The following is a 14,815-nucleotide window of genomic DNA, read 5'->3' on the forward strand; positions in this document are numbered from 1 at the left end:
TGGCTGTCACTGGAACTGAGACCCAGCTTTAGCTCTGAGGCTCGGCTCCAGCTCTGAGACCTCGGCTGCTGAAAGCAGGTATCTGGTTTGTTTGGCTTCTATAATTGAAACACTGTTGCAAATCCAGCTTGGTCGGCTGGCTGAAAGCATGGGGATTGTTTAGCTTCTATAATTGCAACATAGTTGCTTAGAGTGCAAGCTCAGAGCAGCGGCAGGCGGGGAACCTTGGCTTCCTCCTTCACTGGAGCAAGCAAGCCTCCTGTTCGCTTCAGCTGCCTGGCTGCTGGCCACCATCTTGGTTGGCAGTTAATTTGCATATCGCCCTGATTAGCCAATGGGAAGGGTAGCGAAGTTACGGTTAATTACTATGTTTGTCTATTATTAGATAGGATAATATTCCATTGTATGGATATACCACATTCTGTTGACCTATTCATCAATTAGTGGATACTTGGGCTGTTTCCATTTTTTGGCTATTATGAATATTGGTGAATAAGTTTTTGTGTGGGTATGTTTTTAATTCTTTTAGGTAAATACCTAGCATGGAATTGTTAAGTCATATAGTAATTCTATGTTAAACCTTTTGAGAAACTGCTGGACTGTTTTCCCAAGTGGCTGTGCCATTTACAATCCCACCAGCAGTATATAAAGGTCCCAATTTCTGCACATCTTCACCAGCACTTGCTTTGTGGTCTTTTTGATTTCAGCCATCTTAGTGGATATGAAGTGGTAATTTGGGGGTTTTTAAATTTTCATTTCCCTAATGACTAATGCTCTCAAGCACCTTTTTATGTGCTTGTTTCCCTTTTGTATATCATCTTTGGAAAAATGTCTATCAAATCCTTTGCCCATTTTTAAATTTGATTATTTGACTTTTTTTGTTGAGTTGTCAGGATAAAAATTCCTTATCAGATAAAAGATTTGCAAATATTTTCTCTCATTCTATGGATTGTCTTTTCACTTACTTGATGTTGTCATTTGAAACACTAAAGTTTTTTATATTGATAAAGTTCTATTTATCTATTTTTTTCTTTTTGTATGGTACTTTGGTGTCATATCTAAGAAATCATGGCAAAAAAGTCCATGGTTTTGAATGCAAAAAAACTTATGTCATCAAATTATATATATAAATATACACAAAGCCATATAAATAAACAAACATACCCACATCTCGCAAAACAATTAAAAATTCAGACTCTGGTAGTCCATAGGCATTAGATGGCTCTTCTAAAACAGTGTATAAACTCCCGCATGGACAAAATTCCATAATAAGTACTTTATGTCTTGTTGTTGTCTGCAAAAAATAAATCACTGATTGAAACTCAATATAAAAAATGTTTTTATTATATGACAGTACTTAATCTGATTTCATTTAAATGTGGGATTTGCTACAATGATGAAGGCACTTTAAATTGCTTTACCTAGGATTTGTTAAATATTTGTTGACTGTACACATATAAGAATTAACATCTTATAAATTCCTATTAAAATTGAATTTGTTTTTGAAGACAATCAAGCCACAGTGAAAGCTGGCTAAATCTGAATTAGAGAATTCATTAGAGAATTCATTTTCCATTAGAGAATCATTGCTCTGATGTTAGAATGGTTCTTTTAAAGTTATCTTTAATTTCTTATACATAATAGTACATATAGGACATTAGCTCTTCTAACAAATCTCTTAAAACACCTGAAGAAAACTTTTACTTCAAATAATGAAGTTCTAGCCTTAAAAACAAACAAGTGGCAGAATAGCTGATCAGTGCTTCTTGCAGCAAAGTTCTAGTCTGCTCATTTTTATCTGAGCTGCTTATTTGTTTTCAACCATGATTCTAATGTACCATTGATTATAAGATACATCAATTTAATAACAGCTGTGTAGAGAAAAATAAATATTACCTAATTACATATACACATTGATTATAAGATATAAGCTATTTCAGAAACTTTAAAATGTAAAAATAAGTCTTCAAATTCAGTTTAAGTCCTTTCTTTCTTTTATAATATTTTCTACATATCTCCAAAATACTTTTATAAAACATTTTACATTTCTCTACTTTGAGTAGTTTATGAGAGAAAATTTTTTATTTACTTTTGAATAATTTTTTATTTTTCAATTACCGTTTGCATACAATATCATATTAATTTCAGGTGTACAATTCAATGATTAGACATTTATATAACTTACAAAGTGATCACCTTGATAAATCTAGTACCTGGCATAATTATTATAATACTAGAGGCCCGGTGCACAAAAATTTGTGCACTCGGGGGGGGGGGGGAAGGGGGGGTCCCTCAGCCTGGCCTGTGCCCTCTCCCAGTCTGGGACTCCTTGGGAGATAATGCCCTGCTGGCTTAGGACTGCTCCCGGGTGGCAGAGGGCAGGCCCAATCCCTAGGTGCAGCCCCTAGTCAGGCTCAGAGCAGGGCCAATCAGGGGGGTTGGGGAGCTCCCCCCTGTCACACACAGAGCAGGGCCCATCAGGGGGGTTGGGGCTCCTTACCCTGTCACGCACAGAGCAGGGTTGATCAGGGGGTTGGGGAGCTCCCCCGTGTCACGCACAGAGCAGGGCCCATCAGGGGGATTGGGGAGCTCCTCCCTGTCACGCACAGAGCAGGGCCCATCAGGGGGTTGGGGAGCTCCCACCTGTCACGCACAGAGCAGGGACCATCAGGGGGTTGGGGAGCTCCCCCCTGTCACTCACTGAGTAGGGCCGATAGGGGAGTTGGGGCACCGCCCCCTGTCACACACAGAGCAGGATCAGGGGGTTGGGGCGCCGCCACTCTCACACTCAGGGCAGGGCCGATGGGGAGGTTATGGCTCTACCCTGTCACACACAGAGCAGGGCCCGTGGGGGGGTTGGGGGGAGGGTTGGGCACCGCACCGTGTCACACACAGAGCCGCAGGGTGATCAGGGGGTTGGGGCGCCGCACCCTGTCACACACAGAGCTGCAGGGCGATCAGGGGGTTGGGGAGCTCCCCCCTATCAGGCACAGAGCAGGGCCGATCAGGGGGTTGGGGCGCCTTCCCCTGTCATGAACAGAGCAGGGCGGATAGGGAGGTTGTGGCCCCGCCCCCTGTCACACACAGAGCCGCAGGGTGATCAGGGGGTTTAGGTCCTGCCCCCTGTCACGCTGATCCCGGTGCTGGGAGGCCTCACGGCTCCGCTGATCCCCATGCTAGGAGGCATATTACCCTTTTACTATATAGAATAGAGGCCTGGTGCATGGGTGGGGCTGGCTGGTTTGCCCTGAAGGGTGTCCTGGATCAGGGTGGGGGTCCCCACGGGGGTGGCTGGCCAGCCTGGATGAGGGGATGATGGCTGTTTGCAGCTGGTCACACATCCTTCAGGGTGGGGGTCCCCACTAGGGTACCTGGCCAGCCTGGATAAGGGGATGATGGCTGTTTGCAGCTGGTCACACACCCTTCAGGGTGGGGGTCCCCACTGGGGTGCCTGGCCAGTCTGGGTGAGGGGCTGAGGGCTGTTTTCAGGCTGGCAGGTGACTGAAGCTCCCAACCTGTCCTTTTTTTCTTTTTTTTATTTTTTATTCTGGGCCAGCTTTAGCTCTGGCTCCAGCTCTGAGGCTTCTGCTACTGAAAGCATGTATCTGGTTTGTTTGTGTTCTATAATCGAAACAATGTATAACTCCAGCTCTGAGATCCCAGGTCACTGAAAGCAGGTTTCTGGGGTTTTGTTTAGCTTCTATATTTGTAACAATGTTTCAAACTGCAGGCTCAGAGGCCGGCAAGGCAGGTGGGGAATGTTGGTTTCCTCCGTCACTGAAGCAAGCAAGCCTCATGTCAGTTTCAAGCTGCCTGGCTGCCGGCCGCCATCTTGGCTGGCAGTTAATTTGCATATCTCACTGATTAGCCAATGGGAAGGGTAGTGGTCGTACGCCAATTACCATGTTTCTCTTTTATTAGATAGGATTACTAATTATATTCCCTATCCTGTACTTTACAGCCCCATGACTAGTATGTAACTACCGTTTTATACTTCTTAATCTCTTCAACTTTTCAGCCATTCCTCCAACCCCACTTCTTATCTGGCAACAGTCAAAATGTTGACTGTATCAGAGAGAAATAAATTTTTAAAAAATTTTGTTTTTAAATAATAAAATGTTGATTATTGAAAAATATCTGTAATTCTATAGTCCAGAGATAATTATGTTAATATTTTATGCATTTTCTTTGTCTTTAATCTATGCATCAAATCATATTATAGATACCTAGCACTATTTATATATCGTACTGTATATATCAAGATCATACTGTATATGTATTTTAGTCCTGATTTTCTAACATAACAATACACATAAGCAAGTTCCCAGGTGATTAAAGCTTTGGTAGATATCTTTTTTCTTCATTATTGCTTAATTGCTGTGTAGTAAAGAATTAACCAAAAGAGGTCTGGCCTTTGTCCTTGGCTACTCACTAGGCCTCTGGAATGTCCTATCTGCTCTAAGTTGTCTTTGTTTCTCTGGGGCCTTTGGCCATATGACAGCCTAACAATGTGATTTATGGTGGGGGTTTTAGGTCATGTATATCCTTTCCAACTTCCAGAGGAAACAGAGACTAAAGTATCTGAAGCTTTGGGAAGGCCTGGAGAGTAAAGGTCACCATGCAGAGAGAATGTGATTGAGCTCCAACTAAAATTTTGAATACTGGCAATATTCTGTGCATCCTGTCAATTTAAAGTGTTCCTGAGGACAAGGAAGAGTCACACTGAAGCCCTCCCATATACCACCCTATGGATCCCTTGCTTTGGCTAGTTATAATTTGTATTCTTTTGCTACAATAAAACTTTAATTGTAAGTATAGAGCTTTTCTGAGTTCTGTTTCATTCAACACTAGCTAATTATCAAATCTGAGGACAGCCATGGGAAGCCCCGAATTTGGAGCCAGCTGGTCTGAAGTGAAGGTAGTCCTGGGGGCTCCTGAACATGAAACTTGTGTCAGAATGAGCATAGTCCTGTGGGCACTGTTCTCACTGACCGTGCAATTTGCCAAACTCTCGGGAGCTGGTGTCAGAAGTCTTGAACAGGTTTGGTAATCTGGAAGGCTATGTTCTTAACCTTGAGTATAGCTAACTCCAAGTAACTATCCATCACACATTCTAACCTATTGAACCATTTTTTATTATAAACAGGGCAGCAATGAACATCTCTGTGCATAAAACTATAATTTACATTTTTAATTACTTTTTAAAAAGTAATGACTAAAAATAAAATGACTATAAGGAGTGTAAACCTCTAAATTGTTTTTTAAAAGGTGTAATTTATTGATTACCCTTGTTTACAGGGATTAAAGTAGATTTCTTTCTTTTTTTTTTTTTAATATATTTTATTGAGTTTTTTACAGAGAGGAAGGGAGAGAGAGAGTTAGAAACATCGATGAGAGAGAAACATCGATCAGCTGCCTCCTGCACATCTCCTACTGGGGATATGCCCGCAACCCAGGTACATGGCCTTGACCGGAATCGAACCTGGGACCTTTCAGTCTGCAGGCCGACGCTCTATCCACTGAGCCAAACCGGTTTCGGCATATTTCTATTTCCATTATTTCTAGATAATTATCCTAATAACATCCTTATTTTCACTGTTTCCCTCTAAAGTCAATTCTATCTTTTATAAATGGACTTTACATATTAATCCCTGGATTCTTAAGATTTTTTTTTTAAAATATATTTTATTGATATTTTACAGAGAGGAAGGGAGAAGGATTGAGAGTCAGAAACATCGATGAGAGAGAAACATCTATCAGCTGCCTCCTGCACCCCCCCCACTGGGGATATACCCGCAACCAAGGTACATGCCCTTGACCGGATCGAACCTGGGACCCTTCAGTCCGCAGGCCGACGCTCTATCCACTGAGCCAAACCAGTTAGGGCGATTCTTAATATTTTTATTCCTTTACAAAGCCACCTTTCTACTGTTTGACTTTTTCTTTGCTCCTTTTAAAATTATGTCAATTTAACTTAGTTTCTTTCTTTTTTTTCTTTTAGTAAATATAGTAACCATATTCTATACACTTTTACTTTTTATACTACTTTTTCTGATTCCATGATACTTCATTTCCATTGTTATAGCTAATCAAGAATCTTTTTTTTATTCTTATATTTATTTTTTAAATTAATCTTTTGATACCTCACCTGAGGAAGGGAGAGAGAAACATGGGTGTGAGAGAGAAACATCAATCAATTGCCTTCGAACCCGCAACCCAGGTATGTACCCTGACCGGGAATTGAACCAGCAACCTTTTGGTACATGGGACGATGCTCAACCAACTCAGCCAGTTCAGCCGGGCTATTCAAGAATCTTTGAGAATAGAATATTGAATTGTATAAACTCTAATTTGCACCATTTAAAAAACAAACAAACATGTTTATAAAACATTGCTAGGTTATTTCTTCTAAATTATATAATAAACATGAGAAGATTAACTAAAACTTGAGTACTTACCTCCTCTTCAATAGCAAATAATTTGACAATATTTTTGTGATTGAGTTTTTTTAACACTTCAAATTCTCTCATTTGAACATCTACTGGACGAAGGAAGCTTATGTTATTAAATACTTTGATAGCATATAGGTCACCAGTTTTCTAAAAAAAAAAAGAGAGAGAGAGAAAGGTCTTACTTATTAATAATATTATAAAGAAGATAAAAAGGTACCATTAGAACTAGCTATAGCAAACCTAAATATTTTTAAACATAGGTAATTTATACTAGGGCTCCTGACTTTTTTTAAAGCTACACTAAGTCAACAACTGTTCAATATTTCTTTCAAATTGTATGCTTTGGAAAGTAGAAAAGACTATTTGCTTTTACATTAAGAGCTTCCATTATGATACACGTGGCAAAGATAGGCATCTACATATCAGAAAATAGGAGCTCTAATAGTACCAAATGTGAAAGTACATTTTAGATAAGAAACAGAAAGTGAAACAAGAGTTTGATCAGGGCCTGATAATTTTAAACTAGTCAAACCAGGAAAGAAAAGACTGAAAACTATAGTCCACATATGAAACTTTTAGTAAGAATCTCAAAGTAATGTAATTAACTTTTAAGAAATATTCCCTAGCTACAATAATGTGTGTGTGTATGAGTGTGCAGAAGTAGGAGTTAGAGAGTAAGGTTAAAGTAGACTATCCTCGCTGGATTGCACCACTGCTGCCTCAGATAACTTTCTGCAACTTTACCTATGCGTAGGGAAGATCGTTGCTTCACAGATCATCTCTAAAGGATCAAACACATTTCCTTTCCTGCCTATGTAGCACCCTGCTCTCACTCTTATGGCTTACTATATAGAACACACACAGAGTTACAATGCACAGCTATAGTTGAGAGGGAATCTTAGAAGTACAAAACAAATGCTGAATTTCAGGTAAACATTACATTCGCAAGTTCTTCATATTAACCTTCCTTAAAGGCTCTCTTCCAAACCCTCCCACTTCCTTCCACTCACCCTAACCTGAAAGCCTCTCCTTGGTGATCAGTCCAGATTCTTTGAGTTTAATATTACTCTCCCCATAATCCAAGGCTGAACTTCCCTCTTTGACCTTGGGGTTCACGCACCCTTGCCTGAAGGAATTCATGGCTCTCTGTCGGTCAGGACCTCGGTGCTGTTCCTGCTTTGATGCCCTCTCTAGTTTCCACACTCCTCCCCTCACCTCAGAATCTCATGATTTTTTTCTTAAAACTATTTAACTCCTTCACAATCTCACTCTCCAAGATCACTATTTGGAGACCATCTATGTGATGTGATGTGATATGATGAAGCCTCCCTCACTCCCCACTAAATACACATATATTCAGAGGAAAAAGGGCCAATGGCCATTTTTCAGACAATATGAAAACTGAAAAACTGAACTACATGTTGGTTGATTACAGTGTTTTTCCATTTGTTCAGCCAGGGTAAGGACACTGCCAAATCTATACCATTCAACAGAGAGATTTCTCTTGAGGACACTTGTCTCAAACTTAGTCTAAGATTAGGTGAATCCTAACAAAGGCATGAGCAGGGGAAACAATACAATATTGCAATGTACCCACTGTGATCAAGTCTACATTATACCTGTGAGATTGCTGTGTTACGCATGCGAATGTACAATTTTCCATTTATTCAACTGCACATTTATCATTCACTGTCTGTAAGCCAAAGCATACGTAAATATTTAGAGATCTATATGTCTATACACACACACACACACACACACACACACACACATACACACATACAGTAAGTTCTCATTTAACATCATCGATAGCTTCTGTGACTTAAAGGGAAATGATGTATAATTAAACCAATTTTACCTCAGGGTAACTGATATAAACAACAGTTAAGTTCCTACAGCATCTCATCAATATTATAACAAAAACCGCATTAATCAAGGACTTGCTGTACACACATGTTGAAATCAACACATCCTTCCTACAGCTCTCTCCCCTTTAACTTGATCATGGTTATTATGATATATATGTACTACACACACCAATCCACACACTGTAGCTAAAGGTAACTTGATGAAAAAGAGACAGTTAAGAAGGTAATATAATGGAATAATAAATTTAGGGACCTGATCATTCTAAGCCAGCCGTGGGAAAACTACTGAATAAAACTGAAAAAAAAAAAAAAAAAAAAGACCGTACCCTTTTATGTAATGATGTTTACTTTGAATTTATATTAGTTCACACAAACACTCCATCCATGCTTTTGTTCCAGCCCTCCGGTCCAGTTTAAGAACCCATTGTGGCCCTCAAGTCAAAAAGTTTGCCCACCCCTGTTAAATCTAAGCAATAACATAAGAGAGTTTAGATAATGTGGTTAAAAACCTTAAACGTTTATTAAGGGCAGACAGGACTTTTTTTGGTTCTAGTCCTAAACCCTTGAAATTAATGTCACTTAGAACAAACATGGTTTCTTAAAACACATCCCTTGGAAGACTATTACAGACTGAATACTAAACTGGGTCTTAGCAATCTTTTAAGTCACCAAAAGCTAAAAGTGTCCAAATGGCACTTCTGATTCATTCTCTATGAGATATATATATATATATATATATATATATATATATATATATATATATTTTATTGATTTTTTACAGAGAGGAAGGGAGAGAGATAGAGAGTTAGAAACATCAATCAGCTGCCTCTTACACACCCCCTTACTGAGGATGTGCCCACAACCAAGGTACATGCCCTTGACTGGAATTGAACCTGGGACCCTTCAGTCTGCAGGTCAACGCTCTATCCACTGAACCAAACTAGTTAGGGCTTAAGTCAATTCTTATGTCTCTCAAATTCTTACTTTAGGCTTTCAAACTATATTGGATAAAGTATATTTTTGTTTCCTTTGAAGAAGAGCTTCAGGTTGTCTTAAGTCTAATTTGTCCTCATTCATTCATTCATTCATTCATTCATTCTTTCATTCAACATTTACAGAGTGCCTTCTATGTATAGGCACTAACATAAAGGACATTGAATATGTAATGTAAGTAAAGAAAGAGGACTGGAATATAAGAAATACTATTAGTGCCAAGCACTTTATTTTTATTATTTTTAACATGTTTTTATTGATTTCAGAGAGGAAGGGACAGGGAGAGAGAAACATCAATGAGGAGAGAGAATCATCTGTCAGCTGCCTCCTGCAAACCTTCTCCTGGGGATTGCCTGTACTTGGGCATGTGCCCTGGGAATTGAAAGGTGACCTCCTGGTTCATGAGTCAATGCTCAACCACTGAACCACACCGGCCAGGCTCGTGCCAAGCACTTTCATATACATCACCCAATCTCTATCATTTTCTATCACTTCATCAGTTTCAAATTTGCATCCCTTCCAATGCCACCTTGCTGCTGACCCCAAAACTCTTTGGGGGCAGGAAATGTACATTATTTGTAGTTATATTCACTAGGTCCACTGCAATGCCTGACACATATCAAGTGATTATTAAAGTCTGGTTAATTGGGGTTAGAGGAAGACAGACAGTCAGATGTGCTCTCAACACTAAATCCTGTGCCGCCACTTGTTTTCACTTTCTGGCACAGGACACAAAACAAAACCGATTTCTAGGACAGAAATATCCACAGTTGAGCACAGTGGATTTGATCAAGGAACCAGAGACCACAATGAACTTGACTGAGAACCCAGAACCTGTGGACAAGTCTGGAATCAGAAGGAAAAAAGCTAAAAGTGTCCAAATGGCACTTCTGATTCATTCTCTATGAGCCATAAAATCTCTTTTTAGTCATATTCTCTCTCCAGGACAGGAAACAGCCCTCTGATATGATTATTTATCTCACTGTCACTGATAGAACTAAATGGTTGGTAATCTCAAGGCTACAGGAAAATATAAAAAAACTCTTCCTTACTAAAATATTTAAGGCTCCTGTATCTAAAAATAAGACTCAAGGAGCCTCTAAATATCATTTACTCAAAAAAATGCATAGTACTGAAAAATTAGTTGATGATTATTTCAATCATAAAAGGATTTTAAACTCCATTATTTAGCTCTTTTCCCAGAATAGAAACTTTAATGATTATGTCTTCTTTTTAAATTATTTTAATTATCTTTAATTTTACCCTCCAATATAGAATCTGACACAAATTTTTTTTTTAGTTATTGAAGTGCCTCTGGGGTTATTTCATTCTCACTTCCACTAACAAGTTCTAATTACCTCATACAAAGATAGAGCCTTTTAAACCTGGGCTCCTTTTTGATAATCGCATTTTATTCTAATCTGCCTTGTAGGGTGCTGTTTTACTGGGGGCATGAAGCCTTAGTACAGCATATAGGAACCATCCATGGTTGCCCTCCAAACTACAGATCTGCCTTCCCTACTAGCCCCAGCCCATATCACTGCCGCATTGGACTTCTGTTAGTGAGATCATGCACTACCACAGAGGGCGAGGTTGGGGAAAGACCCAAAAGGCACAACATACCTTCCCTAGTCACTTTTTTCAGCCACCCTCCTGTTTTTCTCTGCTACCCAACATATAACTTCTGTCACCACTCAGTAGAAAGCACTGCCTCTGACATAAGCTCTACCCTATAAAACCACAAAAACAGGAACTCTTTAGACAGTATAACAAAAACACCACGTCTCACATTTTAGTGCAAGCGTGCTTCTTAGAAGAGTACATATAAAATGGTAAAAACCTTCAGTTTTCTCTGTACCAACCTTATGTCTTCCACGAAAGACATTTGCAGTAGCTCCTTGGCCTAAAATATCCGATAAAAGCCACAGGTGATTAGAAGTGCTCTGCATCTCGGCTTGGTCAGGCAATCCTCTTTGTTATACTAAGAGAAAAGAAAAAAACGTGCATGTTTGTTTTAAGGGATTAATACATTTAAGAAACAAATGTGAGTTACTTATAGTCTCAAGTAAGATCACCCCTTATTTATAGCTAAATTGAGGTGAAAAGCAGTCCAAAGTAAAAACCTAAGTTTCCAGCAATAGTAAAGGCTAAAGTGTTGTGTGGGCTCTGAATAACACTAGCCAATGACATCTTATATTCAATTTCATTTACTTATCAAAAGGCTGAAAAAAACATCTATTTCCCTTCCAATTTTGTTTTTGTCAATGAGAGTGATATTGGCCACTTCTTCAAATGTTTTGAAAGATTAATCAATGAAGAATTATATTTAAAGTGTTTCAAAACAATGCAATAGTGGAAATATAACAATATAGTAAAAATTACTTTGTTTCCTTCAAGGGCAGGGCAACACTAACTGCTGACACTGCATAACATTTACATAACTTAAAATTTCATCTACACAGAACAGAGCCTGACAATCACAATGGAAAGGTGCAAAAATGATTGTTGCTGAAAGATTACTAACTCTTCTGAAATTAAAGGACAGTTTCCCCAACCTGCAAGTATATTAATATAGATATGCCAAGTGCATATTACTAAATCTTAAAAAATAAGCAAGAGGAAACTATGCATGTGTGGGGGCAGGAAGTAAATGGAAAATCTCTGTTCTTTCTGCTCAATTTTGCTGTGAGCCTACAATTGCTCTAAAAAGTAAAGTCTATTTTTTAAAAAGCATCATCCCTATCCAATAGTGGAAAAAAGCATCATCCCTTTTTAACACTGTCCTTTAATACTGAAAAGCATGTAAGAATACTAAAAATATTTGACCTCCATGTTAGAATAAAAAGGTATGCTAGAAAGCATAAACACTAGTCTCACCAAACCACCTTAAACTTAAACCTGCTGTAATGTCAGATTAAAACACATCTTAATATTCCTTTGTAGAACTCTGGGTGGGTAGCTCAGTTGGTTAGAGCATCGTCCCAATATGCCAAGGTTGCATGTTCCTCATCAGAGCACATACAAGAATCAACCAATGAATGCATAAATAAGTGAAACAACAAATCAATGTTTCTCTCCCTCTCTCCTTCCTGCCCTTCCCCCCAACCCCCACCCCAGCCGTCAAATTAAAATATAATATATATCCATTGTAGTAAGTTACAACAGACTAGGTAGTCAGTGATGAATTCATAACTGCCAATATTCCAAGTAGAATTAGGAACTTAAAGAATGGCCAGGGGTCTAAATTTCAGCAATCTTTGATATACTAAGATATATTTATGCAATTTTACCAGCCATCTAATCCAGATACGGAATGTTACATTCAGCAGTTTATTGGAAATAAGCAATAAAAATAAGATTTCCTTTTCTTTTTCTTTTTTTAAAAATATATTTTATTGATTTTTTTACAGAGAGGAAGGGAGAGGGATAAAGAGCTAGAAACATCGATAAGAGAGAAACATCGATCAGCTGCCTCCTGCACACTCCACACCGGGGATGTGCCCACAACCAAGGTACATGCCCTCGACTGGAATCGAACCTGGGACCCTTCAGTCCGCAGGCCGATGCTCTATCCACTGAGCCAAACCGGTCAGGGCAGTAAGATTTCCTTTTCACAAGTAAGAAATATTTGCGATCTACTGGGGTAATAATTTATAAACTTCTCAAATGTCTTTTCAATAATATCTTTAAATAATGAAAAACCTTCCCTAGTTAACTTTGCTGTTTGAGATAACTAAATGGCCATCGGTATCATTAGGGACCTCTCTGTACCTAGCGGACAATAGAAAACACATTTATCAGCTAAAGATAGCTGCTCTCCGTACACAGATATAAGGCTGTGGTTTTACAGTGATCTGGGGAAATGTCTTCTGAAACTATCTTCCAAAGACCCCACCCAAACAGCATGCTAACACGTGACCCAGCACACCCACAAGGTGCTGGCTGCATAAATGTTTCCAAAATTTTGACACAGTACCGGCAGGCACTCAAGTCTGTTACTGCTGACCCTGCCTTCAGTCTACTTCCTTATCTACTATCCAAAATGAAAGTTAGCATTTGCCCATCAGCAAAAACCAGGAAAACGGGCCGTTCCAGGATTTCCAAACTCTCCGACCACGTGAATCATGTTAAACAGGTATCCATTCAGCGCTCTCAAGTGAAAGCGGTCGTTCCTTGGGGAGAAGTGGGTTTGGGGCCACTTATGAACAAATAAATACCTGGGAAGAGGCTGCAAAACAAACCTGCGGCCATTCCCCACAGGGAACGTGTGGGAACCTGCATTACCCACGAATTACGTGTATGTACATTAAAAACGTCGTCAGCTTCTAGCTCCCCGTGAGTCAACCTCCTCGTTATCAGCACTAAAACCTTAATGCAACATCTTTTTCATCATCCGACAAAAATAAGTCAATCCACTGAAAAACGGCCGACCTCGCCAATGCCCGGAAACAGGGCACAGAGCGGCCAGTCTCAGGGCAAGGGAAGGGGGCGTCGTCTCCCCGGGGCGCCAGGGCCCACACTCGGCCACCAACACATCCCCTTTGTCGGTGCCCGACGTCGCCAGAACCCCGAGGGCCCGGGCCAGAGGGCCGGGAGTCCCGATGGAGGAAGTCGACCATTCCGCCCGGCTTCGGATGTCTCAGACCCCCGGGGCCGTGTCCGCTCGGCCCGGATGCGCGGAGGGTCAGTCTCCGGCCGCGCAGGGCTCCTGGGGTCGGTCGCCCGCCCCGCCCCCGCTCTGACTCAGCACCCCAGTTCCCCACGGAGTGCGCGAACACTCCGCGAGGCCCGAGCCGGGCTCCGCGGCCCTTTCCCCACGCGCTGCGGCCCCTCGGCACGCAGCCACCCACTCACCGCGCCCGGTAGCCACCGCGCCCGGTAGCCTCCGCGCCACCGTCAGCGGGCTCCGGCGGCCTCCCAGCGCCTCGGGACACTTCCGGCTTCGCCAACCCTGTCCGGGGGCCACGTGACCAAGGGCCGGCGCGCGCGTGTGCGCGTGCGCACGCCCTAGGGTCCAGCCTCAGCCTCGGAAGCTGCAGCGGCGGTGGGTTCGCCGATCGTCTCTAGCGAGGGGCGGGGAAGCTGGTGGTGTCTGCTGCGCGACACCCCTCCCTCTGAGGGTGAAACCGGGGAGCCCTGCACAATGATTCCGATTCCCATAACCGCGAGTCCCGGCCCGTCCCGGAGAGCAGAGTGCGGCGTGGGGCGACAGTGGGGCAGACAGAACGGAAGTCCTCATTGTAACAATCGAATCACAGGTGTGCAGAATGCTGGACACCTGAGGGGCTCTCACGGGGGAACATCCGAGTCCGAAGGGATAGATTTGTATCTGTTTTCAAGACCACGTTGGCTGCCGTGGAGCTAGATGATCGCTTCTTATTAATCACTCGTGAAAGTCTTAATGTACATAAGCTCTTTTAAGTCCCTCTTTTAAGCGGTATTTTGGAAAATGACAATACTGGAGAGCTTTTTATGGGCTAAAATCAGGCCCAGCAATATTCG

At 41.1% G+C, this 14,815-nt stretch overlaps 1 protein-coding gene across 1 annotated transcript in view; it reads right to left on the reverse strand.

The window, feature by feature from the left end:
• TBK1 (TANK binding kinase 1) overlaps window positions 1-14,471 on the reverse strand; it is a 53,294-nt gene extending 38,823 nt beyond the window's left edge. Inside the window, exons 1-4 of the mRNA XM_081081240.1 lie at window positions 14,168-14,471; window positions 11,176-11,294; window positions 6,459-6,599; window positions 1,165-1,294 (exon numbers count right to left, since the gene is read on the reverse strand). Of these exons, the coding sequence (XP_080937366.1) occupies window positions 1,165-1,294; window positions 6,459-6,599; window positions 11,176-11,262 (358 nt within the window). The 5' untranslated portion in view covers window positions 11,263-11,294; window positions 14,168-14,471. The remainder of the gene's footprint in view (window positions 1-1,164; window positions 1,295-6,458; window positions 6,600-11,175; window positions 11,295-14,167) is intronic.
• Window positions 14,472-14,815: the final 344 nt, after the last annotated feature.

The sequence above is a fragment of the Myotis nattereri genome (assembly GCF_964212035.1).
Source record: "Myotis nattereri genome assembly, chromosome: 2".
Classification (NCBI taxonomy): Eukaryota; Metazoa; Chordata; class Mammalia; order Chiroptera; family Vespertilionidae; genus Myotis; species Myotis nattereri.